This window comes from Nerophis ophidion, linkage group LG28 (assembly GCF_033978795.1).
Source record: "Nerophis ophidion isolate RoL-2023_Sa linkage group LG28, RoL_Noph_v1.0, whole genome shotgun sequence".
In the NCBI taxonomy this organism is placed as follows: domain Eukaryota; kingdom Metazoa; phylum Chordata; class Actinopteri; order Syngnathiformes; family Syngnathidae; genus Nerophis; species Nerophis ophidion.
The window spans coordinates 31914558-31939171 of NC_084638.1; the positions used below are offsets into that span (position 1 = coordinate 31914558).

The following is a 24614-nucleotide window of genomic DNA, read 5'->3' on the forward strand; positions in this document are numbered from 1 at the left end:
GCTTAAAAATTTGTCCCACGGACCGGGACGGAGGGGTTGGTATTTTATTTAAATTTTTTTCATAAAGAAATACAATCATGTGTGCTTACGGACTGTATCCCTGCAGACTGTATTGATCTATATTGATATATAATTTGTTGTGTTTTTTATGTTGATTAAATAAAATTTAAAAAAAAAAATATATATATATATATATATATATTAGAGATGCGCGGTTTGCGGTCTCATCCCCGGAGTCCGCGGATAAACCGCGGGTTGGGCGGGTGACATGACGAAAAAATAGATTTTAGTTAGATTCGGTCGGGTGGCGGTTAAACCATCCGGAAATATTTGATAAACATGGTTCTGGGATCGGTATCCTTTACCATTCGAAGAGCCATTTAAGACCTGTGTCACAAAGCGAAGAAGTCAATAGGAGACGCTAATATTCTCTAGAATGACTGCCAGCAGTCACCCAGATAATAAGTATTAGGGCGTGCTATGAAGCCATTGGCTTTGTCGCCTTCTACATCATACACGATCTGCTTGTCAGTCCAGCAACATCATGTGTGTGGCTTCCGCAGCAACACGCACACGACTGCAAGGCATACTGGGTGACACAGAGTACACCAATGGTTGTGATATAAACAATTTTAACACTCTTAGTAATATGCGCCACGCTGTGAAGCCACACCAAACAAGATTGACAAACACATTTCGGGAGAACATCCTCCCAGTAACACAACATAAACGAAACACAACAAATACCCAGAATCCTTTGTATCCATGACAATTCCTGACTATTTTATACACCCCGCTAGCAGCAAACCCAGCCCCCCCCCCCTCCGTGAGTCGGTAAGGTGGGCAGGGTTGGGGGGGTGGGGGTGTAAAATATATTCAGGAAGTCTCACGGATACGAAGGATTCTGGGTATTTGTTGTGTTGCGTTTATGTTGTGTTATTGTGAGGATGTTCTCCCAAAATGTGTTTGTCAATCTTGTTTGGTGTGGGCTTCACAGTGTGGCGCATATTAGTAAGTGTTAAAGTTGTTTATATCACAACCGTCAGTGTACTCTGTATCACCCAGTATGCCTTTCAATCTTGTACGTTTGATTGCGGAAGCTGCACACAACATGTTGCCGGACTAGCAATCGGTTTGTACATGTTGATGAAGGTGTCAAAGGCAATGGCTTCACAGCACGCCCATATTCTTGTCAACAGGATGAACGCCATTGGATATTCGCGAGAACGTTAGCTGCTCCCATTGTCTTCATTACTCTGTGAAACAGGTTTAAATAGCTCTGTGAGTGGAAAAGGTGGCCGACCTCTGATGTATTTCAGCGGGCGGGTGGCGGGCGGTTGCGGTTCTGATTAAATGTTGGTTCAGGTGGACGGCGGGTTGATGACGACTTTGGTGATGCGGTTGCGGATGATATAATTGCCTATCTGCGCATCTCTAATATATATATATATTTTTTTTATTTTTTTTTTGTGCGACCAATCTGTCCGCGTGGTTGGGGACCACTGTCCTACATCAACAACAACACGGTCGGCGGCCCGTCGGTGCGCAGCTCGTACATCGCCGCCCTCTACTTCACCCTCAGCAGCCTGACCGGCGTCGGCTTTGGCAACGTGTGCGCCAACAAGACCCCGAGAAGATCTTCTCCATCTGCACGATGCTCATCGGCGGTATGCCGGACGCCTCGTATAGAATAAGTGATTGGGGAAAGAACGCTGTTTATATTGTGGGAAAGCGGACGTGAAAAAAGGCTGTCCTCACTCAGGTCCGCTTGGAGCTGGAGGGGGCGTGAAATCGGGAGATTTTTGGGACAATATTTGTCCCGGGAGGTTTTCGGGAGAGACGCTGAACTTCGGGAGTCTCCCGGAAAATCCGGAAGGGTTGGAAAGTATGAACATGCTTGCATATCACAAAGGATACAAACAATTTTATCTCTTGTTCAATTACTCAATTTATTAATAAATCCCAGCAGAACTACTTGCTGCTGCTGTCCGCCTGAAGTGGCCAAGAAAGTCGCGTCAAAGGGTGTCGAACTCATTTTAAATGGGGGGCCACATGGGGAAAAATGTACTCCCAAGTGGGCCGGACTGGTAAAACCACGACAAGATAACTTACGGGCCCTGAAAAAAAAAAACGAGGACAATCAGAATGAGTGAGATGTACACAAATATGTGAATGCCTCAGTAGAGTTTTGTGTGTTAATCCTGCTGCTACCTGATTTGGACGTCTAATTTTTGGGCTTTTTGGGCGGCGGCATCTTATCGCCCGTGTCCTGGCTGGTGCCTTCGCCAGGATCATCTGTCTCGCGCTCTCTGGGAACTTGAGCTGTGGGAACTTGAGCTGTGGAGAACAAAAAGTTATCACAAAAAAATGTTTGAAGAGTATGAAAAGAAGGATAGCCTTGTCACCGATTCTGTTCATAACTTTTATGGACAGAATTTCTAGGCGCAGTCAAGGCGTTAAGGGGTTCCGGTTTGGTGACCGCAGGATTAGGTCTCTGCTTTTTGCAGATGATGTGGTCCTGATGGCTTCATCTGACCGGGATCTTCAGCTCTCACTGGATTGGTTCGCACGACCGGAAAGAGAATCAGCACCTCCAAGTCCGAGTCCATGGTTCTCGCCCGGAAAAGGGTGGAATGCCATCTCCGGGTTGGGGCGGGAGACCCTGCCCCAAGTGGAGGAGTTCAAGTACCTAGGAGTCTTGTTCACGAGTGGGGGAAGAGTGGATCGTGGGATCGACAGGCGGATCGGTGCGGCGTCTTCAGTAATGCGGACGTTGTACCGATCCGTTGTGGTGAAGGAGCTGAGCCGGAAGGCAAAGCTCTCAATTTACCGGTCGATTTACGTTCCCATCCTCACCTATGGTCATGAGCTTTGGGTCATGACCGAAATGATCAGATCACGGGTACAGGTGGCCGAAATGAGTTTCCTCCGCCGTGTGGCGGGTCTCTCCCTTAGAGATAGGGTGAGAAGCTCTGCCATCCGGGAGGAACTCAAAGTAAAGCCGCTGCTCCTTCACATCGAGAGGAGCCAGATGAGGTGGTTCGGGCATCTAGTCAGGATGCCACCCGAACGCCTCCCTAGGAAGGTGTTTAGGGCACGTCCAACCGGTAGGAGGCCACAGGGAAGACCCAGGACACGTTGGGAAGACTATGTCTCCCGGCTGGCCTGGGAACGCCTAGGGATCCCCCGGGAAGAGCTAGACGAAGTGGCTGGGGAGAGGGAAGTCTGGGTTTCCCTGCTTAGGCTGTTGCCCCCGCAACCCGACCTCGGATAAACGGAAGAAGATGGATGGATGGATGGATGGAGTATGAAAAGAATTACTCACGGGCGGCTGTCGGCACTTTCAAAGTTGTGTTAGGTAAGAAATAGAAATACAAGTTAGTTAAAGGCCTACTGAAACCCACTACTACCAGTGTTAATTTTGACAGCAAAATTTGATTTAGTCATGGTCTTTTGACTAAAATGTAATTTAGTTTTAGTCATGATTTATAGTTATTTAAATTGTTTTAGTTTTAGTCGACGAAATATCATAAGATTATATTCGACGAAAACTACAGTAGATTTAGTCGACTAAAGGGTAATATGTAAATTTTCCCAAAACAGCGGAAAAATCACCGATACAAGTCGTATTTTGATGAAAATCATGTCTCAAATTTAGTATTTCACGAGTAAGCCGTGTAATAAACGGGATAACGTCGAGTGAGTTGTATGTTGTGGAAAACGCTTTCCTGTGTGTGGATTTCGGGGTGATTGGACTGTAAATGTCGCTTCAAGTTTGTTGTGTTTTTCCCCCTAATCCTCGCGCTGCATTTCTTACACTGCGTCTTGTTATCTTTGACGTCAAATATAAAATTTCCCCATATGTCCTCTCTCCTCTTCCTCCCCGGCGTTGACATGTTGTCTTCTGCAACGCATTCTCAAACGCAAACTACGTTTACGTAACTTCCTTACCACGTCGCTCTGATTGGTTCTCTCCCCAACTCCTCCCGCCTCTTCCTAACGAAATGAGTTCCGATTGGATTTCGTCTCTGGCAGACATTTTCGTCTCGTTGACGAATATGTCAATACACCTCGTCATCGTCTTAATCCATGTAAATTATTTTTTATTTAGTTATTCCCTCGTTTTAGTCAGAAAAAAAAGGATGACGATGACTATGACGAAAATTAACACTGACTATTACTGATAGTTTATATATCAATGATGACATTGCAACACATGCCAATACGGCTTTTTTATTTGACTAAATTACAATTTTAAATTTCCCGGGAGTTTCGTCTTAGAAACGTCGTGTAATGATGACGTGTACGCGTGACGTCACAGGGTTTTAGGAAGTGTGAACGCTACGCACACACACAGCTAAAAGTCGTTTGCTTTAACGGCATAATTAGACAGTATTTTGGACATCTGTGTTGCTGAATCTTTTGCAATTTGTTCAATTAATATTGAAGAAGTCACAGTAGAAAGATGGAGTTGGGAAGCTTTAGCCTTTAGCCACACAAACACATGGTGATTCCTTGTTTAAAATTCCCGGAGATGAAAATTTACTACGGATCACGGCGCGGTCAAGCAGACATGGATCCAGACCGAATGTCAACCAGCAGGTTTGTGGTTAAAAAGTCAGTTCTTACCGGATAAAAGCTGAGCTTGTGTCGTCCATAGCGCTCCCATCCAAAGGCAAAACGTAGTAACTCACTTCTAGCTGATTTTGAGAAAACCAATCTTTCTTGATGCTGTCTCACAAAGATCAACAAAGTCATCAAACGTATAGATGTTTTCTTGAGCTTTCATTTTCTTGCCGATTGAGCCATGGATTGAATCTGCTCTCATGAATGTGTGCCCTTTCTCTGGATATTTTATCACAATCTCGGGTGGGCCCCATTCTGCGTTTGCGCATTGGGCAAGTGTCCAGTTTTTATTTTGACCTCCACAGTTATCTGGCCAAAAGAGTATGCAAGGGGAAGAATCAAGAACAATACATTTAATGAAGGTGCTTGCAACGTCCTGGGCCAATCTTCCAAATATCCCCTGGTGCCATAATATCACATAATCAGGTTGACCGCCGGGCCCCATTCGTGCAAATATCTCATTAAAGACAATAAGGCGACTGAGAAAGAAGCTCCGATTGGTCCCTTGAGATACTAGGTGTTTCTGTTGTATCTACGCGGTTATGTGGTAGTTGCTAGGTCCTGCCATGCGCGTAACAGCTTACTTACGGAACAAATTACAATATCGCATACACTTTTGTAAAGCATATCACCTAGTAACTCCAAAATTATTATCAGCTCAGTTTTGACCAAAATTGCCTTTGGACGGGAGAGCTGCCGTCGACTCGCCTGAGACACTGGGCGTCAACACCCGGCCGTGGCCACACCCCTCCGACTTTAAGGTACTATTTAACTCACTAAAACACTAGCAACACAATAGAAAAATAAGGCATTTCCCAGAATTATCCTAGTAAATGTCTTTAAAAATATCGGAATACGTCCCAATGCTATCGCGTTTTTTTTTTTTCTAGTCCGTCGCTATCAATATCCTCAAACACGAATCTTTCATCCTCGCTCAAATTAATGGGGAAATTGTCGTTTTCTCGGTCCGAAAAACTGTTTTTGTTGGAGACTCCCGTTAAAATCAATGTGATATGTGAGGAGCCATCAACATGTGACGTCATCTTCTGCGACTTCCGGTGAGTACCATTTTATCGTCGATTTTCTCTACTAAATCCTTTCAGCAAAAATATGGCAATATCGCGAAATGATCAAGTATGACACATAGAATGGACCTGCTATCCCCGTTTAAATAAGAAAATCTCATTTCAGGAGGCCTTTAAAGGCCTACTGAAAGCCACTACTACCAACCACGCAGTCTGATAGTTTATATATCAATGATGAAATATTAACATTGCAACACATGCCAATACGGCCTTTTTAGTTTACTACTCGCGGAATGATGACGCGTGTTTGTGACGTCTCGGGTTATAGCGGACATATTAGCTGTCAAGTCAAAAGACAGAGCAGAAAAAAAACACCACTGATTTGCAGAGCACACTCCAGGCCTGAAGGGGCAACAGTGAGAGCTGAGGGCTGAACATCTCCACCTGCTTCCACCAGATTGGCTTGATTGAGTTCACCTGTTCACCTGCTCAGAGCACATGCGTAAAATGTTTGAGCTTCAGTCAGTCAGCCCTTTTGACATGCTGCTGACAGGAAGGAAGACAGCTCTTGTGTGGACTCAGAAGACGCAACTAGTGACAAAACCAAAGGAAAGAAGTGTTTGTTTGGACTGAGGGGAATGTTTAAAGAAAATAATTTCACGGAAGAAAATGTTTAAATGAGATAATTTCACGGATGTTTACACATTGTTTAAGTTGACTGAAAGTCAATTTAAAAGTTATCAGTGATGTTTAAGTTTATTCTTGGATTGTTTGAATTTAATTTCATTCATATTATTGGAAATGTTTAAGTTTATTCTTAAACTTAGTCCCTATCAGTGGAAATGAATTGTGTTTGGATTGATTTAAAAAGAAAGCAAAGCATTTATTTTGATGTATGTTTATGAAACACTAATGTGTTCTTTTATTTTCTGTTTGATTTAGGTTATCAAACTAATCGCCCTAATCGCCTATCCTACTATCCCACTAATCGGCTATTCTACAATTCAGCTAATCAACCCACCACTAATCAACTATTCTACTATTTAACTACCGACTATTCGACTATTCATTCCTTTCATCCATTCATTTACGCCGAAACTCAGTTTATTTGACTGCTTCAAATCAAATATCAATAAATCACAAGGAAAGAAGATTGAGTTGTCCCTTTGTGTCCTTTTTGAGTCCCACTGGCCCTTTCAAGTTTGGGCACGGCTGCAAAAAACAAAACCTGAAGAACTTGACAGTTGATAACCATCCTGCGTGGCAGTGAAGACGAGGATTAGCGGCCTGGAGTCAAAGAAACTGCTGTCGCAAAGGGAGGTATAACTTAAAACTGCACCATGGCAAGTGAAGCTCTTGGGAAAACAGTCAAGCAACTGAAGCAAGAAAGGACCGTAGCCAAAAGTTTCTTCACCAAGCAAGCCAACTACCTCAGCAGGGCTGCAGGTAGCTTGATAAAGAAGGAACTACAAGAAGAGTTCTGCAAGCTTTCCAATCTGGCGAGGGATGTTGGTGAAGCAAACGATGACTACGAGACCGGCCTACTGGTGGACATCGAGGCGAAGTCTGATGAAAATGAAGAAATGAAACTGGATATGCAGCAGCAAAAAGACATACAAAAAACCACAGATGAGTGTGAAGCAAGACTGGATGAAGTCCGGAAAAAAGTTCAGCACAACCTTTGGTCGAGATATGGTGAGGACGAAGTCAACTCTGCAATAAATGAGGCAGGGACCGCCAGTGAAGATCTCCGGGGAATGCCTGTGACTGCAATCAACAGAGACGGATATGAGCTGCAGTGGATTGGAGTAAAATCATCGGTCAAAGATGCAATCACAAGCGTGACTGAGTGGGAAAGGTGGATCCCAGATGACCAAAGGCCAAGGCTGGAAGGCAGAGTTAAGGACCTGAGGGCGCTCAGCAATGTCCTCGAGGCCAGAAGGGCCGAATTCCTAACAGCACAAAGAAGTGCAGAGGAAGGAAGAAGAGGAAGTGAACCCCAGCTCCAACCAACTCCACAGCCAGTGCTGAAAATCAAACCCACCAGTCTACCCAGGTTCCATGGATGCAAAAGGAACTTCCATCAATGGCGTAGCGACTGGGAGAAACTGCAAAGACAGGGAGAACCGACCGGCTCCATTGAAGTGAAGAAGTTTCAGCTCCTGGACAGTCTTGATGAGCGGATAAGCAGAGAACTACGCCTGTCAACATACAAAGATGCAGAAGACATGTTCAGAGTGCTTGAAAACAGGTATGGCAAGGAAATAGTTGAAGAACTGGAGAAGATTCCTGCTTTAAAGTCAAGGAAAGTGATTGACTTGATTCAAAAGGTGGAAAAGGCCCTGGATGACCTGACAGTCCTGGGAAACATCGGCGCCATCAAAAACCCTCTTGTGATCAAGTCAATAGAAAGTAAGCTGCCGGATAACATAAAGAGGGACTGGCTCATATTAATGGTCAACCCAAGAAGCAAAGTGACGGCAGACAATCACTTCGACAGCCTCCTCAAATTCCTGAAGACCCAAGAAGAAAGCCTGGAGAGGCTAGAGCAGCTTGGTGTAAGTGAAAGGTCTGAGAAGAAACCTACTTACATGGAAAACAAGTTTGCCTCGACCAGATTCACAGGGAAAGCCGGATGCGTTGTCTGTGGAGATGAAAGGCACCAGGAGAATCTCTTCTTTTGCAAGCGGTTCAAAGAACTGAACCCTGGCGACAAAGTGAAAGCTGTGGAAAAGATAGGAGCATGCAAAAGGTGCCTAAATTGTCATGAAGAGGAGGAGGAGTGTACAGATACTTACCTGTGCAGGAACAGGGACTGCAGGAATTCCTCAGGCCATCATTTCTTTCTTTGCCTAAAGGGAGACCCCAAAAGAAGAGAATCCGGGAAAGGAGGAAGACCCAACGTCAGAAGACAAGTGCTTACCGAGGAGCAAGAAGAGCTGATGTCTGAGCTCACCCCAGAGATGGCTGAAAAGTTCAGGAAGGCATTCACCAATGTGGCTGTGAAGACCTACTGTGCTGGAAAGATCCAACCTGGAGTGATGGATGCAAATACACGTGAGTTACCAGTAATTCTGATGCTGTTGGAACTAACTAGCAATGCAGGACAGAAAATTCGAACCCTCATTGACCTGGCATCGGACACCAACTACATCACTCACAGAGCTGCCAGAAGACTCGACCTGCAAAATGAAAAGGTCACCCTTGTTGTCCAAGGAGTTGGAGGAATGACCATGAAGGTAAAGACCCGAAGATATTTACTAAAGGTGAGAGTGAAGACGCCCACAGGCACGGAGAGAGCTCACGAGCTTGTATGCTATGGCTTGGATGAAATTGCCAAAGTGCACAGTGAAATCAAATCTCACCAAATCAGGAAGTTCTTTCCAGACATCAACCTAGAGGATCTGAAGAGACCAAAGCATATTGAGCTTCTCATCAGCCACCGTGAAGGAAGACTCGCTCCACAAAGATTAAAGGTAATTGGGGACCTGGTCCTTTGGGAAAGTACATTAGGAATGACTGTTGGAGGAGCACATCCAAACCTCTTTGAAGAAGTGGATGTGGCTATGCATAGATCCAAAACACACTTTGCCCGGTCAATGAGAACTACAGCAGTGAAATATCAGGAAATTGCTGAAACCAAGATGACATCTGGCAGAGAGTTCTTAAGACTGGTGGAAATGGGACAGCATTGGAGCCGCCTGCGAACCCAAGTGTGGGGGATGCCGGTGCGGTAACTGTCAACCAGGAAGAAAAGAGATGACTCTAAAAGAGGAAAAAGAGCTGGAAATCATAAGGAAAGGCCTCACTTATGTCAAAGCAGATGCACATAGTGACGAACCACACTGGGACATGAAATATCCCTGGATTGAATATCCAACCTCGCTGCCCAACAACAGGAGTGCAGTTCTGGCCACTTTCCTGCGAACAGAGAAACAGCTCAAGAAAGAACCAGAGTGGCGAGTGGCATACACAGCTCAAGTCCATGAGATGGTGGCAAGGAAAGCGGCAAAGAAACTCACCAAAGAGACCATTGCCGGCTGGCAAGGACCAGTGTGGTACGTCAGCCACTTGGTGGCGCCAAACCCACATTCAGTTACAACACCTGTGCGATTGGTATGGAACAGCAGCCAGAGGTTCCAAGGAAGCAGCATGAATGATCTCCTGCTGAAAGGGCCTGATGTCCTCAATCCCATCCGAGCAGTTCTACTCAGGTTTAGAAGAGGAGTCCATGCTGCTCTTGGTGACATTAAAAAAATTTATAATTCTGTGTGGCTAGAAGACCTGGAGATGCACCTCCACAGATTCCTCTGGAGAGACACTGAGGATGGGGAAATTGAAGAATATGCCATCACCAGAGTCAACATCGGTGATCGACCAGCAGGGTGCATCGCACAACTTGCCATGAGAGAGACAGCCAAGCTGCCCATGTTTGCTCACCTGAAAGAGGAATGCAGGATCGCGGAAGAGGACGCGACGCGTATGTTGATGATCTGTTGACATCCCATAATGACCTGGAACACCTAAAGGAAAACACAAGAAGAGTGGAGGAAATCCTAAAGTCAGGCGGGTTCTTTCTCAGGCCAAAGTGGGAGGCGGGAATCTGAAGCAAGAGAGCCAAAATCCTCATCAGACAGGATCCTCTTTCTCCCAAATCAGATGAGTGAAGATGAAAACAAAGCCCTTGGTGTTGGATACCTTGTTGGAAATGACAGACTCTACCTCATGACCTCCATCCATTTCTCAAGAAGGAAGAAGAAGATGAGAATGGGCCAAAATCTCCTGGTGGAAGAGGTGAGAGGAAAAACTCCAGATCCACTGACAAGAAGACAACTGCTTAGCCAGGTAGCTAGCCTGTACGACCCAATAGGTCTTGTCACACCTGCTAAGCAGAAAGGTGCCATTCTTGTCAGGAAAGCTTTTCAAGAAGCAGTTGGGAGCAAAGCTCTGACCAGAGACACCTGGGACAAACCTTTGCCTGGAAAGTTGAGAGAAGAAGCTATCTCACTGTTTGAGGAATACACGCGCCTCAGCCAAATAACCTTCCACAGAAGCCTCACACCAGCCAATCAGATTGGAAAACCCTGGGGAATAACCTTCTCTGATGGAAGTGACAGAGGCTATGAAGCTGTGGTGTACCTCAGATGGGAGACTGAAGAAGGCATTCAAGTCAGACTGACAGAGTCCAAAGCCAAGCTCACACCCATCGACCAGAAAGGAGAGGCAGTGAAAGCTGAGATCTGTGGTGCTGTCTTTGCTACACGGCTCAGAAGGTATATTGAGAGACACAGTCGGATGGAAATGGAATGTTGGCTCCATCTGCTGGACAGTCAAACTGTCCTGGGACCAATCCAAAGAGAGAGCTATGGATATCAGACATTCTTCGCAAACAGAATTGGAGAGATCCAGAAGTCCACGTCTAGTGAAGATTGGAGATGGATTCCAGGAGACCTGAATATCGCTGATCTCATAACAAGAGGAGCATCACCAGAGGACCTAAAAAAAAGAATCTGTGTGGCAGGAGGGACCAGAGTTTCTAAAACACCCTGTGGATGAGTGGCCGACAAAGTCAGCCAAAGAGGTTGCTGCGAATGCCAAAGCGAGCATTGACAAGCTTCAAAGGAAGTCTTTCACAGCAGTGGTAACCAGAGCACAGGCAAAGAGAAACTACAGTGATGTCCCATCTATTGCAGAAAAAACTCCAAGACCTACTCATGTTAGAAATGACCACAGTTCTTGTGAACTAGAGTCCAAGATCCAAATCCAAAGACCACCTGCTGGTTCTGCTGTGCAAAGAATCCTGGACATAAAGGTATTCAGCAGCCTGACCAAGCTGATCCGAGTCATTGCCTGGGTATGGAGAGCAGTCAGGAAGTGGCGAGCTCTGATCAAACGCTCAGCCTCAAGTAAGCTAAAATGTTAGCAAACATTACCACACATGTGCAAGCAAGCAGTACTCACTGCCATCGAGTGTGAAGATGTGCTCAGGGATCTTTTTCTTGCAGCCCAAGAAGGCATAACCTTTCAGGACACCACATTGAATAGACTTTCTGTGTTCAGAGAGGAACAGACTGGACTTCTGCTCTGTGGAGGAAGATGTCAGATTTTTAATGAAGAAAAATCAGCAGTGCCAATCATACCGTATGATGCGTGGGTATCCACTCTCCTTGCCCAAGAAGCACACAATGCTAACCATGAAGAGATTGCAGGAACACTCCTTCGGATGAGGAAAATAGCATGGGTGGTAAAAGGTTGTAAAGTGGCTCAAAAGATTGTGAACAACTGTGTTGCATGCAGAAAAGCCAGAGTGAAAAGATGCCAGCAAATCATGAGTGACCTTCCACCTGAGCGTATAACACCAGCTAATCCCTTTCAGTACACAACAGTGGACCTCTTTGGACCTTATGAAGTGAAGGATGAGGTGAGAAAGAAAGTGAAACTCAAAGTCTGGGGAATAGTCTTCTGCTGCATGGGTTCCAGAGCCATACACACTGATGTTGTCAGTGACCAGTCAGCTGAAGGCTTCCTGCTGGCCTACCAGCGGTTCACAGCACTGAGAGGGCACCCAAAAAAGCTGTGGCCAGATCCTGGGAAAAACTTAAAGAGCTCTATTTGTTCCTTAACCAGCTGGAAAAGTAAAATATTGAGAGTGAAGCCTCCAGGAATGGCACAGAATGGAACTGGAAAAGCCACCCCACAGACTCACCTCACAGGAATGGAGCTGCAGAGGCGGTGGTGCGCACTGTGAAATGGGCCCTGCACAATCTGGGAGGTGAAGGTGTCTTCACATGGAGTGAGTTCCAAACTTTTTTGTATTTAGCCTCCAACCTTGCCAATGAGAGACCCATTGACGCCAGGACCCAAAGCCGGGAAGACTATGTGGAATACATCAGTCCAAATTCACTTCTGCTTGGACGGGCTGGACCCAAAGGAGATCCAGCTAGCTTCAGTTTGAAGGCTACCCCTACAAGATACTGAAGGCCATACAAACAGAAGTTGACTGATTCTGGAAGAAGTGGAGTCAGCTTGCTGGACCTAACCTCTTTGTGAGATCCAAGTGGCACACTGCCCACAGAAATGTGGCTGTTGGAGATGTTGTCTGGATGGCTGACCAGAACGCCCTAAGGGCACAATACCGGCTTGCCAGAGTGACCAAAGTAAACGCTGACAGCAAGGGCATCGTGAGAGATGTGCACATCAGGACTTTTCCCAGCTACCCAGTCTCCTCTACAAAACCTGCTGCAAAGAAGGGAAAGCAGCGCTCAAGTCAAATCCCGGCCACCATTCTTCACAGAGACGTCAGACGGACCATTGTTTTAATACCAGTTGAAGAACAAGAACATCAGCAAACTGAAGGTAAACTTGCCCGAACAGATGATGGTGTGACCTCCTTGGGTTTAAACAACCAAGAGGTCAAGTGGGAGGTGTCAAGTCAAAAGACAGAGCAGAAAAAAAAACACCACTGATTTGCAGAGCACACTCCAGGCCTGAAGGGGCAACAGTGAGAGCTGAGGGCTGAACATCTCCACCTGCTTCCACCAGATTGGCTTGATTGAGTTCACCTGTTCACCTGCTCAGAGCACATGCGTAAAATGTTTGAGCTTCAGTCAGTCAGCCCTTTTGACATGCTGCTGACAGGAAGGAAGACAGCTCTTGTGTGGACTCAGAAGACGCAACTAGTGACAAAACCAAAGGAAAGAAGTGTTTGTTTGGACTGAGGGGAATGTTTAAAGAAAATAATTTCACGGAAGAAAATGTTTAAATGAGATAATTTCACTGATGTTTACACATTGTTTAAGTTGACTGAAAGTAAATTTGAAAGTTATCAGTGATGTTTAAGTTTATTCTTGGATTGTTTGAATTTAATTTCATTCATATTATTGGAAATGTTTAAGTTTATTCTTAAACTTAGTCCCTATCAGTGGAAATGAATTGTGTTTGGATTGATTTAAAAAGAAAGCAAAGCATTTATTTTGATGTATGTTTATGAAACACTAATGTGTTCTTTTATTTTCTGTTTGATTTAGGTTATCAAACTAATCGCCCTAATCGCCTATCCTACTATCCCACTAATCGGCTATTCTACAATTCAGCTAATCAACCCACCACTAATCAACTATTCTACTATTTAACCTCCGACTATTCGACTATTCATTCATTTCATCCATTCATTTACGCCGAAACCCAGTTTATTTGACTGCTTCAAATCAAATATCAATAAATCACAAGGAAAGAAGATTGAGTTGTCCCTTTGTGTCCTTTTTGAGTCCCACTGGCCCTTTCAAGTTTGGGCACGGCTGCAAAAAAAAAAACCTGAAGAACTTGACATTAGCCCAGCACCACACACGGCTAAAAGTCGTCTCTTTTCATCGCATAATTACACAGTAATTTGGACATCTGTGTTGCTGAATCTTTTGCAGTTTGTTCAATTAATAATGGAGACTATAAAGAATAATGCTGTTGGTGGAAAGCGGTGGATTGCAGCTGCCTTTAGCACCGAAACACAGCCTGTGTTCTTTGTTTGTTGTGAAGCTTCAACACAGAGCGGTCAAGCGAACATGTTTCTCTACGTCAACCAGCAAGTTTTTGGATGGGAAATTTGTGATATTAAGTTGGCTCTTACCGGAGACTTCAGTGAGTTATGCGACTTCCTTCTGCAGCCCAAAAAGGCAGCTGTGATCTTGGCTCCTTCATTGGCTTCTCTGAGAGACACTGGCGTTCACCGCAGCCATCCGACTTTCAGGTATGACTTTACAATCTCACTAAAACACTATTAAAACAATATGCAGATAAGGGATCTTCCAGAATTATTTTAGTAAATTTGTCTAATTACATCTGAAACGGTCCTACTGTCGCCGCCTGGAGCTGTCGCCTTTTCTTTTTTTTTGCACTTCACTCTAACTTTCCTAATCCACGAATCTTTCATCCTCGCTCAAATTAATGGGGAAATTGTCGCTTTCTCGGTCAGAATAGCTCTTGCTGCTGGAGGCTCACATTATAAACAATGTGAGGATGTGAGGAGCTCTACAACCCGGGACTTCACGCGCACATCGTCTGCTACTTCCGGTAAAGGCAAGGCTTTTTTATTAGCGACCAAAAGTTGCGAACTTTATCGTCGAGGTTCTCTACTAAATCGTATCAGCAAAAATATGGCAATATCGCAAAATGATCAAGTATGACACATAGAATGGACCTGCTATCCCCGTTTAAATAAGAAAATCTCATTTCAGTAGGCCTTTAAAGGTAAAATACAGAAACACAAGTTTCCGAGAAGGTAAGATACACAGTTAAGGTAAGATACAGAAATATAAGTTACATATATCAGGCTACTCAAGGAGCTGATGTTGACTTCTCATACCTTTTTTCTTGAGCCCCTGCTCGAATTTATTTTTCCACAAGAACTCCACTGCAAGAGAAGGCTTAAACTTAAAAACAATAAACTTAAAAACAATATTATCATGTTAGATGGTAGAATCTACCTTCCTTACATTTTTTTTTTATATCTTTGTGTTTTGCATCCTCAATCGCCATCTGGGCGAGGTATGCGGCCTCTCGCTTCTCCATTAGGGCAAGTTTTGCGGCCTTTTCCTCCTCCGACTTGTTCTTGATTAAGGCGAGGCGTGCGACCTTTTCCTTCTCGTGGTCGAGGAAACGTGCGGCCTTTTGCTGCTCCATGTGGGTCCTCATCTGGGCGAGGCGTGAGGCCTTTTCCTGTCCCATCTGGGCCTCGATCTGGGCGAAGCGTGAGGCCTTTTTCTGCCGCATCTGGGTCTCGAACAGGGCTAGGCGTGAGGCCCTTTCCATTTCCATATTTATCGCTGTCTGGGCGAGGGCTGCGGCCTTTTTCTTCTCTATTTCTATCTCTAGCAGGGCGAGGGCTGTGGCCTTTTCCTTGTCATACAGGTCGCTGAATACGGCCAGTACTTTATTCATCCACAAGATTTCTGCAGCCTTTTGAGTCTCCATCTCAGTGTCTATTTGGCTGAGTCGTGCAGCCTTTTCCTCCTTCATGTGGGCCTTTTGCAACTCCATTTGGGCCATTTGCAACTCCATATGGGTATCTTTTAACTCCAACTGGGCGAGGAGTCCGGTCCCTTTCTTCATCTCGCACACACACACACACAAACACACAAACACACACACACACACACACACACACACACACACACACACACACACACACACACACACACACACACAAATCATACTGTAATTTCTGATGTTGAACATGACACTGAGTTTGTGTTTTTCTGACACAATATTTAGTCTGTAAAAATGCCCCACATTCTGCTGTATATGTGTGCCTGCTTCCCTTTTTTAAGGAAGACTTTAAACATGTGGAAGTTGCTCAACATCAATCAATCAATCAATGTTTATTTATATAGCCCTAAATCACAAATGTCTCAAAGGACTGTACAAACCACTACGACTACGACATCCTCGGAAGAACCCACATAAGGGCAAGGAGAACTCACACCCAGTGGGACGCCAGTGACAATGATGACTATGAGAACCTTGGAGAGGACCTTTAAATGGGTGTATTTTGGCGAATTAAACACCTTTCTGTTTTTATCGCTCTTTTTGCGATGACGTCAGAACGTGACGTCACCGAGGTGATACAGCCGCCATTTTCATTTCCTCGAACACATTGCAAACACCGGGTCTCAGCACTGTTATTTTCGATTATTTTTTGGAACCTTGGAAACATCATGCCTCGTCGGTGTGTTGTCGGAGGGTGTAACAACACTAACAGGGAGGGATTCAAGTTGCACAACTGGCTCGAAGATACGAAAGTGACAGACATGGCACAGAGATGTATGGATAACCTGCAGATGCATTTGCAACGATAAAGTCAACGAAATCACAAAGGTGAGTTTTGTTGATGTTGTTGACTTATGTGCTAATCAGACATAATTGGTCGCGGCGTGACTGCCAGCTAATCAATGCTAACATGCTATTTACCGGCGGTGCTAAAGCAGACATGGCACAGAGATGTATGAATAACCTGCAGATGCATTTGCAACTATAAAGTCAACGAAATCACAAAGGTGAGTTTTGTTGATGTTGACTGCCAGCTAATCGATGCTAACATGCTACGCTAATCGATGCTAACATGCTATTTACCGGCGGTGCTAAAGCAGACATGCCACAGAGATGTATGGATAACCTGCAGATGCATTTGCAACTATATTACGTTTCCTTCCACCCACATTTAATGCGAAAAAAAAACACTTACCAATCGAAGGATTTAAGTTGCTCCAGTGTCACAAGATGCGAAAGTCCTGATCGTTTGGTCCGCACATTTTACCGGCGATGCTAACGCAGCTATTCGGCCATGCTATGGCTATGAATAGCGTCAATAGCTATTCGCTCAATAGGTTCAGTTTCTTCTTCAATACTTTCATACTCCAACCATCTGTTTCAATACATGCGTAATCTGTTGAATCGCTTAAGCCGCTGAAATCCGAGTCTGAATCCGAGCTTATGTCGCTATATCTTGCTGTGCTATCCGCCATTGTTCGTATTGGCATGATGTCACCGGAAAATGAACAGCGTCTTGGCAGAGAGCGAAAAAAAGGCACTTTAAAGCTTTTTTTTAGGGATATTCCGGGACCGGTAAAATTTTGAAAAAAACTTCAAAAAATACAACAAGCCACTGGGAACTGATTTTTATTGTTTTTAACCCTTTTGAAATTGTGATAATGTTCCCCTTTAAAGTCACATCTTCAGTGCACAGGAAGCCAGTGCAGGTGAGCCAGTATAGGCGAAATATGATCAAACTTTCTTGTCAAAAGTCTAGCAGCCGCATTTTGTACCAACTGTAATCGTTTAATGCTAGACATGGGGAGAGTCGAAAATAATACGTTACAGTAGTCGAGACGAGACGTAACAAACGCATGGATAATGATCTCCGCGTCGTTAGTGGACAAAATGTCCACATGAGTGGAAGACATTCCTCAAATGCAGTAGAAAAGCCTAAAAGCTAAATACACAATAAAAGCACTCACAATAGGACTGAGAAAAAAAAAGGAAACCATTTAATATGACTCTCCATCTCTATGGCAGGCATCTGTCGCTTCATCCTGGACAATATTCATGACAAATTTTTGCTTTGTTTTAAAGATGTGATATTTGGTTTTTCACTGTATGAAAAAAAAATTGAAAAGGAATTTTACCTTTGCAACCTCATTATACTATTGGCTAAGTTTTATATTTATACATGTAAGTTTCTCAATACCCAACCTGTCGTTGGTGCCTTTAAAAAAGGTTTAGAACTCTACATTAAAACACTACCTCTAACAACCAAAAAGTTGTGAAAACGATGATGCTGTGTTCCAAATTTAAGTTATTTACTGAAATTGAGTGAGCCTTTGCACTTTGTTTATTTTATATATACTATTTTTTGCATTCTATTTTAGTTACTTTGAATTTTCAACCCCCTGGCGCTGTTTTGTACGTTTTTTTATACTGTTTTGTACTGTTTTTGTACTTACTTTGTTTATCATTTTCAACTGTTTGTAAATGTTGAAATTTATAAATAAAGATTATTAAAAAAAAGTGTGCAGTTAATCATGTGACCGCCTGGCTCTGTTTGATTGGTGAAACTGAGTCAAATGTCAACAGTGAGAGACAGAATGTGAAAAAAAAATCCAGGAATTCACAATGTAGGAATTTCAAATAATTTATTTGTAAATTATGGTGGAAAATAAGTAGTTGGTCAACCATTCAAAGCTCTCACTGATGGAAGGAGGTTTTGGCTTAAAATCTCACGATACATGGCCCCATTCATTCTTTCCTTAACACGGATCAATCGTCCTGTCCCCTTAGCAGAAAAACAGCCCCAAAGCATGATGTTTCCACCCCCATGCTTCACAGTAGGTATGGTGTTCTTGGGATGCAACTCAGTATTCTTCTTCCTCCAAACACGACAAGTTGAGTTTATACCAAAAAGTTGTATTTTGGTTTCATCTGACCACATGACATTCTCCCAATCCTCTGCTGTATCATCCATGTATCCATTTTGGTATCAACTCAACTCCTCGTGTTTGGAGGAAGAAGAATACTGAGTTGCATCCCAAGAACACCAAACCTACTGTGAAGCATGGGGGTGGAAACATCATGCTTTGAGTCTGTTTTTCTGCTAAGGGGACAGGACGATTGATCCGTGTTAAGGAAAGAATGAATGGGGCCATGTATCGTGAAATTTTGTGCCAAAACCTCCTTCCATCAGTGAGAGCTTTGAATGGTTGACCAAATCCTTATTTTCCACCATAATTTACAAATAAATTATTTAAAATTCCTTCAATGTGAATTCCTGGATTTTTTTTCACATTCTGTCTCTCACAGTTGAAGTGTACCTATGATGAAAATTACAGACCTCTGTCATCATTTGAAGTGGGAGAACTTGCACAATGGCTGGCTGACTAAATACTTTTTTGCCCCACTGTAAATATACTCAAGTTCAAGTCAAAGTATGTTGCATTAAAACTACTCTTAGAAGTACAATTTATCCCAAAAGTTACTCAAGTAGATGTAACGGAGTAAATGGACCGCGTTACTACCCACCTCTGGTTTTCAGTAACTAACGCAACACTGGCGATGAGGTGGCGACTTGTCTAGGGTGTACACCGCCTTCTGCCCGATTGTAGCTGAGATAGGCTCCAGCAACCCCCGCGACCCCGAAGGGAATAAGCGGTAGAAAATGGATGGGTATATAATTCTTATGGTGAAGGCAACACATGGTGTATGTGTTTAAAATAGCTATTAACTATCAAAATGACTATATGGTGTATGTGTTTAAAATAGCTATTAACTATCAAAATGACTATATGGTGTATGTGTTTAAAATAGCTATTAACTATCAAAATGACTATGTTTCACAGGCTGACGCAAATCTTTGTTGATAGAAATGTTGAAACGTAACATGTATTTTACACATATTTGTAAAATTTGAAAACATTAGTAAAACGGAGGCTTCTCTGAGGGTGAGATCACTCCTGGAAATTTCTTATAATGGCCAAAGGTATGGATGTGTTTGTCTTAGTTAAAGGAAACGGCAGGCTGTCTTCCTCTAATGCAGGGGTCACCAACCTTTTTGAAACCAAGAGCTACTTCTTGGGTACTGATTAATGCGAAGGGCTACCAGTTTGATACACACTTAAACAAATTGCCAGAAATAGCCAATTTGCCCAATTTACCTTTAATAAATAAATCTATATATCCATATAAAAATGGGTATTTCTGTCCGTCATTTCGTCATACATTTTTTTTCCTTTTACGGAAGGTTTTTTGTAGAGAATAAATGATGAAAAAAAACCTTAATTGAACGGTTTAAAAGAGGAGAAAACACACAAAAAATTAAAATTAAATTTTCAAACATAGTTTGTCTTCAGTTTCGACTCTTTAAAATTCCAAATTCAAAGAAAATTTTTTTGAAAAACTAGGTAATTCGAATCTTTTTGAAATGTGTTAAAAAATAATTCATAGAACATTAGTAATTTTTCCTGATTAAGGTTAATTTTTGAATTTTGATGTTTTAAATAGGTTAAAATCCAATCTGCACTTTGTTAGAATATATAACAAATTGAACCAAGCTATATTTCGAACCAAGCTATATTTCTAACAAAGACAAATCATTATTTCTTATAAATTTTCCAGAAGAAAAATTTGAAAAGAAATTCAAAATATTTTGAAATAAGATTTAAATTTGATTCTACAGATTTTCTAGATTTGCCAGAATATATATTTTTTATTTTAATCATAATAAGTTTGAAGAAATATTCCACAAATATTCTTTGTCGAAAAAACAGAAGCTAAAATGAAGAATTAAATTCAAATGTATTTATTATTCTTTACAATAAAACAAATACATTTACTTGAACATTGATTAAAATTGTTAGGAAAGAAGAGGAAGGAATTTAAAAGGTAAAAAGGTATATGTGTTTAAAAATCCTAAAATCATTTTTAAGGTTGTATTTTTTCTCAAAAATTTCTGAAAGTTATAAATAGCAAAGTAAAAAAATAAATGAATTTATTTAAGCAAGTGAAGACCGAGTCTTTCAAATATTTTCTTGGATTTTCAAATTCTATTTGAGTTTTGTCTCTCTTAGAATTAAAAATGTCAAGCAAATCGATACCAGCTTGCTAGAATGAATGAAATTTTAAAAAATCAAGGCAGCTCACTGGTTAGTGCTGCTATTTGAGCTATTTTTAGAACAGGCCAGCGGGCACCGCTTTGGTGACCCCTGCTCTAAATGAATGGATGCATTACTACCTTTGGCAAGCTAGGTAATGTTTGCTGTGGTCTATAAGGACATGTCACACAAACAACTATCAGACATGCAGCCAGTATTACGTACAGATAATGTGTCATGAGACATGCAAATATAAATCAATACAGTGAGCATAAGAGTAAAGGATATTAAATGAGCTCAAACATAGCTACAAAGCAGGCATGACGATGCAATATGCACATGTAGCTAGCCTTAATAGCATGTTAGCATCGATTAGCTTGCAGTGACCAAATATGCCTGATTAGCACTCCACACAAGTCAATAACATCAAAAAAGCTCACGTTTGTACATTCACACACAGCATGAAACGTTTTTTTGGACAAAATGACACAAAGAAGGAGTGGCATGAAACACGTCTTACTCTGGCTGCTTCAGAAAAAGTTCTACACGTAGAAAGACGTCGGTGCGTTCAGGGACCGCAGAAACTGTCGGACAAAAGGCTTCTCATCGGTGAATTTGGTTTAATATTCATTTCTATTCATTTATTCATTTACTTCAGGCAATGACATAAATAAGTACAAAATTGACAACACATAATAATATAAATTAATATAGTGCAAAAGGTAATGTATATAGTATGTAATGCATGGTTGTCCAATTTGGCCTGAAAGGGAGTGGGAAGAAGGTAATTTATTTAATCCCACCCCCAGTTCTCCATTCAGTGATTAATCACATGAGTTGCAGTCTTACTTTGTTCAAGGATTATTTAATACAGATGTTGTATCATAGTGGCATTATTACCACAGGTAACAATAATTATTCCACAGGTAACAATAATTATTACACTAACAATAATATGTATCAACAATGTAGGAACAATAAATATACCGTATACTATAAGTCGCAGTTTTTTTCATAGTTTTGCCAGGGGTGCGACTTGTACTCAGGAGCGACTTATGTGTGACCTTATTAACACATTACCGTAAAATATCAAATATTATTATTTAGCTTATTCACGTAAGAGACTAGACCAGGGGTGTCAAACTCAAATACAGAGTGGGCCAAATTTTAAACGGAACAAAGCCGCGGGCCAAGGTTGAACAAATTAACCTTTTAATTGGGACCCAAACAAGTTTTGCATTAAATATTGAACAAGCAAGGCTTATATAACTTCAGTGACATGCAAAATCCAGTTTCAAATAATAATAATAATAATAATTTTTAAAAAATCAATGCATATCAAATAAAATTTAAATACAAATGTCATGCCTTTTTTTCTATTTGCAATCTTCTGAGGTAAATATCAAATTTTTTCCACAGGCTATTACATTTGAAAATAAAATAACAATAATGAATGAACCAAACATTAAAGCCTTGAAGTAGCAAGAGAAAATGCATGAATAAAACGTTAATTATTGGTCAGTTTGCTGGAATTTTCCTGGAAGACTTAGTGCTGCAAGGGGTTCTGGGTATTTGTGCTGTTGTGTTACGGTGCGGATGTTCACCCAAAATGTGTTTGTCATTTTTGTTTGGTGTGGGTTCACAGTGAGGCGCATATTTGTAACAATGCTAAAGTTGTTTATACGGCCACCCTCAGTGTGACCTGCATGGCTGTTGACCAAGTATGCCTTGCATTCACTTGTGCGTGTGTGTGTGTATGTAAAAGCCACAAATATTATGACAGGCTGTTAGTATGGAGGAAATGCGGACGTGACGACAGGTTGTAGAGAACGCTAAAGGCAGTCCTTAAATGTACGCCCCCAATATAGTTGTCCAAGTGGAAATCGGTCGAAATTCGAGAGAATGGTTGCCCCGGGAGATTTTCGGGAGGGGCACTGAACTTCGGGACTCTACCGAGAAAATTAGGAGGGTTGGCAAGTATGAGTATTAGCGGTGAATGCGGTGTTACAGCGGCACCAACGCTGTATAACACCGGGGGGCCAGTCTAATGCTAAATTGATATTGCCTCAAGGGCCAAATTAAATTACACGGCGGGGCAGAGTTTGACACCCATGGACTAGACGTATAAGATTTCATGGTATTTAGCGATTAGGAGTGACGGATTGTTTGGTAAATGTAAAGCATGTTCTATATGTTATAGTTATTTGAATGACTCTTACCAGGCACCTTCTCAGTTGGTTATTTATGCCTCATATAACGTACACTTATTCAGCCTGTTGTTCACTAGTCTTTATTTATCTTAAATTGCCTTTCAAATGTCTATTCTTGGTGTTGGGTTTTATCAAATAAGTTTCCCCCAAAAATGCGACTTATACTCCAGTGCGACTTATAAATGTTTTTTTCCTTCTTTATTATGCATTTTCGGCAGATGCGATTTATACTCCGGAGCGATTTATACTCAACAATGGCAACAATATTTATTCCTATACAATTATGATCATAACGCAAGTTATCATCGATTGATATTGCAGTCACTTTGTTTAGCAATATCAAAAAATAGTCAATACGACTTGCCTGGTTTTGTCTTCTCCATGCATACCGTACTAACTTAGGATATTTGAATCTCCAGATATCAATTAAATCAAATGCATCCAACACATTTTGAATCTTTTGTAAAGATTGAGGATGATAATCCATTGAAAAATTCCCTTTTCGGTGCAGAACTTTATCCAAAGCAACATTAAAGTCCCCCACAGTACTAATTTCCCCTTGTTGTTCTTGCAACATGTCACTTATTTCTTCAAAAAAGGAAGGTTCATCAACATTTGGCCCATGCAGATTCAAAACACACATCTTTTGACCCTGAATAATCATGTTTGTGTGTATGCTTCACTGATGAGAGTATTCGGTGAACATCGATTTGTCCTACTAATTTCTGCGGTTCTCGAACTCACCATAGTATGGACTGTGACGCAACAGTTTGTTTAGATGTAAACTCTTCAACTCCTTTGTCTCATTTTGTCCACCAAACATTTTAGACTGTGCGTGAATGCTGTTGTTGACTTGTTGGAGCGCTAATCAGGCATATTTGGTCAGTGCATGACTGCAAGCTAATCAATGCTAACATGCTATTTAGGCTAACTTTATGTACGTAATATTCCTCTAGACAGCTGGGAGATACAGGCGGAGAACCGAAATGTCTGGCGTCAAGCGGTTAGACGGGGTATTGCAGAGAATGATTTGAAGAGAAGCCAGCTCGCAGAGGAGAAGAGAGACAGGAAGAAACGTACTGCAAATGCCTTCGCACAGCAGGAGCGGGACGAAGTCTCTACATGTGTTTGCACTAAGTGCAACATGGACCGTCACTCATGAATTTGCTTGTACAGGCCAGGGGCGTTGCCAGACAATTTTCACTGGGGCACGGGCCCCAGTGTTGATCTGCAGTGCCCCAGTAAAAATTTCACCAATAAAAAAAAAACGCTTCAGAGTTTTAAGTCTACATAACATAGACAACAGCGCACATACTACTTAGCATGGTAATTGATTGCTACTATATTCACTCCACGTAACAATGAGCACATGGCTACTTACCATGGTAATTTATTCACGTGTGGATCGAGACTTCAGTTGAGAGAGAGAGAGAGAGAGAGAGAGAGAGAGAGAGAGAGAGAGAGGGGGTATGCAAATCACTGTTCAGGTAGGTAACGTTAGCCAACAACAATTTGTTAATTATATTATTTGGATTTGGATTTGACTCAATCTGTAATTCCTAGATGGATATCAGAAAGTTATTCGCCCGCAGCACGGCAGAAGCAGCGGGAATGAGAGA

General features: G+C 42.2%; 1 protein-coding gene across 1 annotated transcript; it reads right to left on the reverse strand.

Moving 5' to 3' along the window:
• Window positions 1-1988: 1988 nt before the first annotated feature.
• On the reverse strand, window positions 1989-15747 carry LOC133545562 (uncharacterized). The gene is made up of 4 exons (XM_061891266.1): window positions 15140-15747; window positions 15010-15057; window positions 2212-2337; window positions 1989-2117 (listed from the first exon to the last, which is right to left on the reverse strand). The coding sequence occupies exons 1-3, from the start codon at window positions 15702-15704 to the stop codon at window positions 2225-2227; spliced, it is 726 nt and encodes a 241-aa protein (XP_061747250.1). The 5' UTR covers window positions 15705-15747; the 3' UTR covers window positions 1989-2117; window positions 2212-2224.
• Between the last annotated feature and the right edge of the window lie 8867 nt (window positions 15748-24614).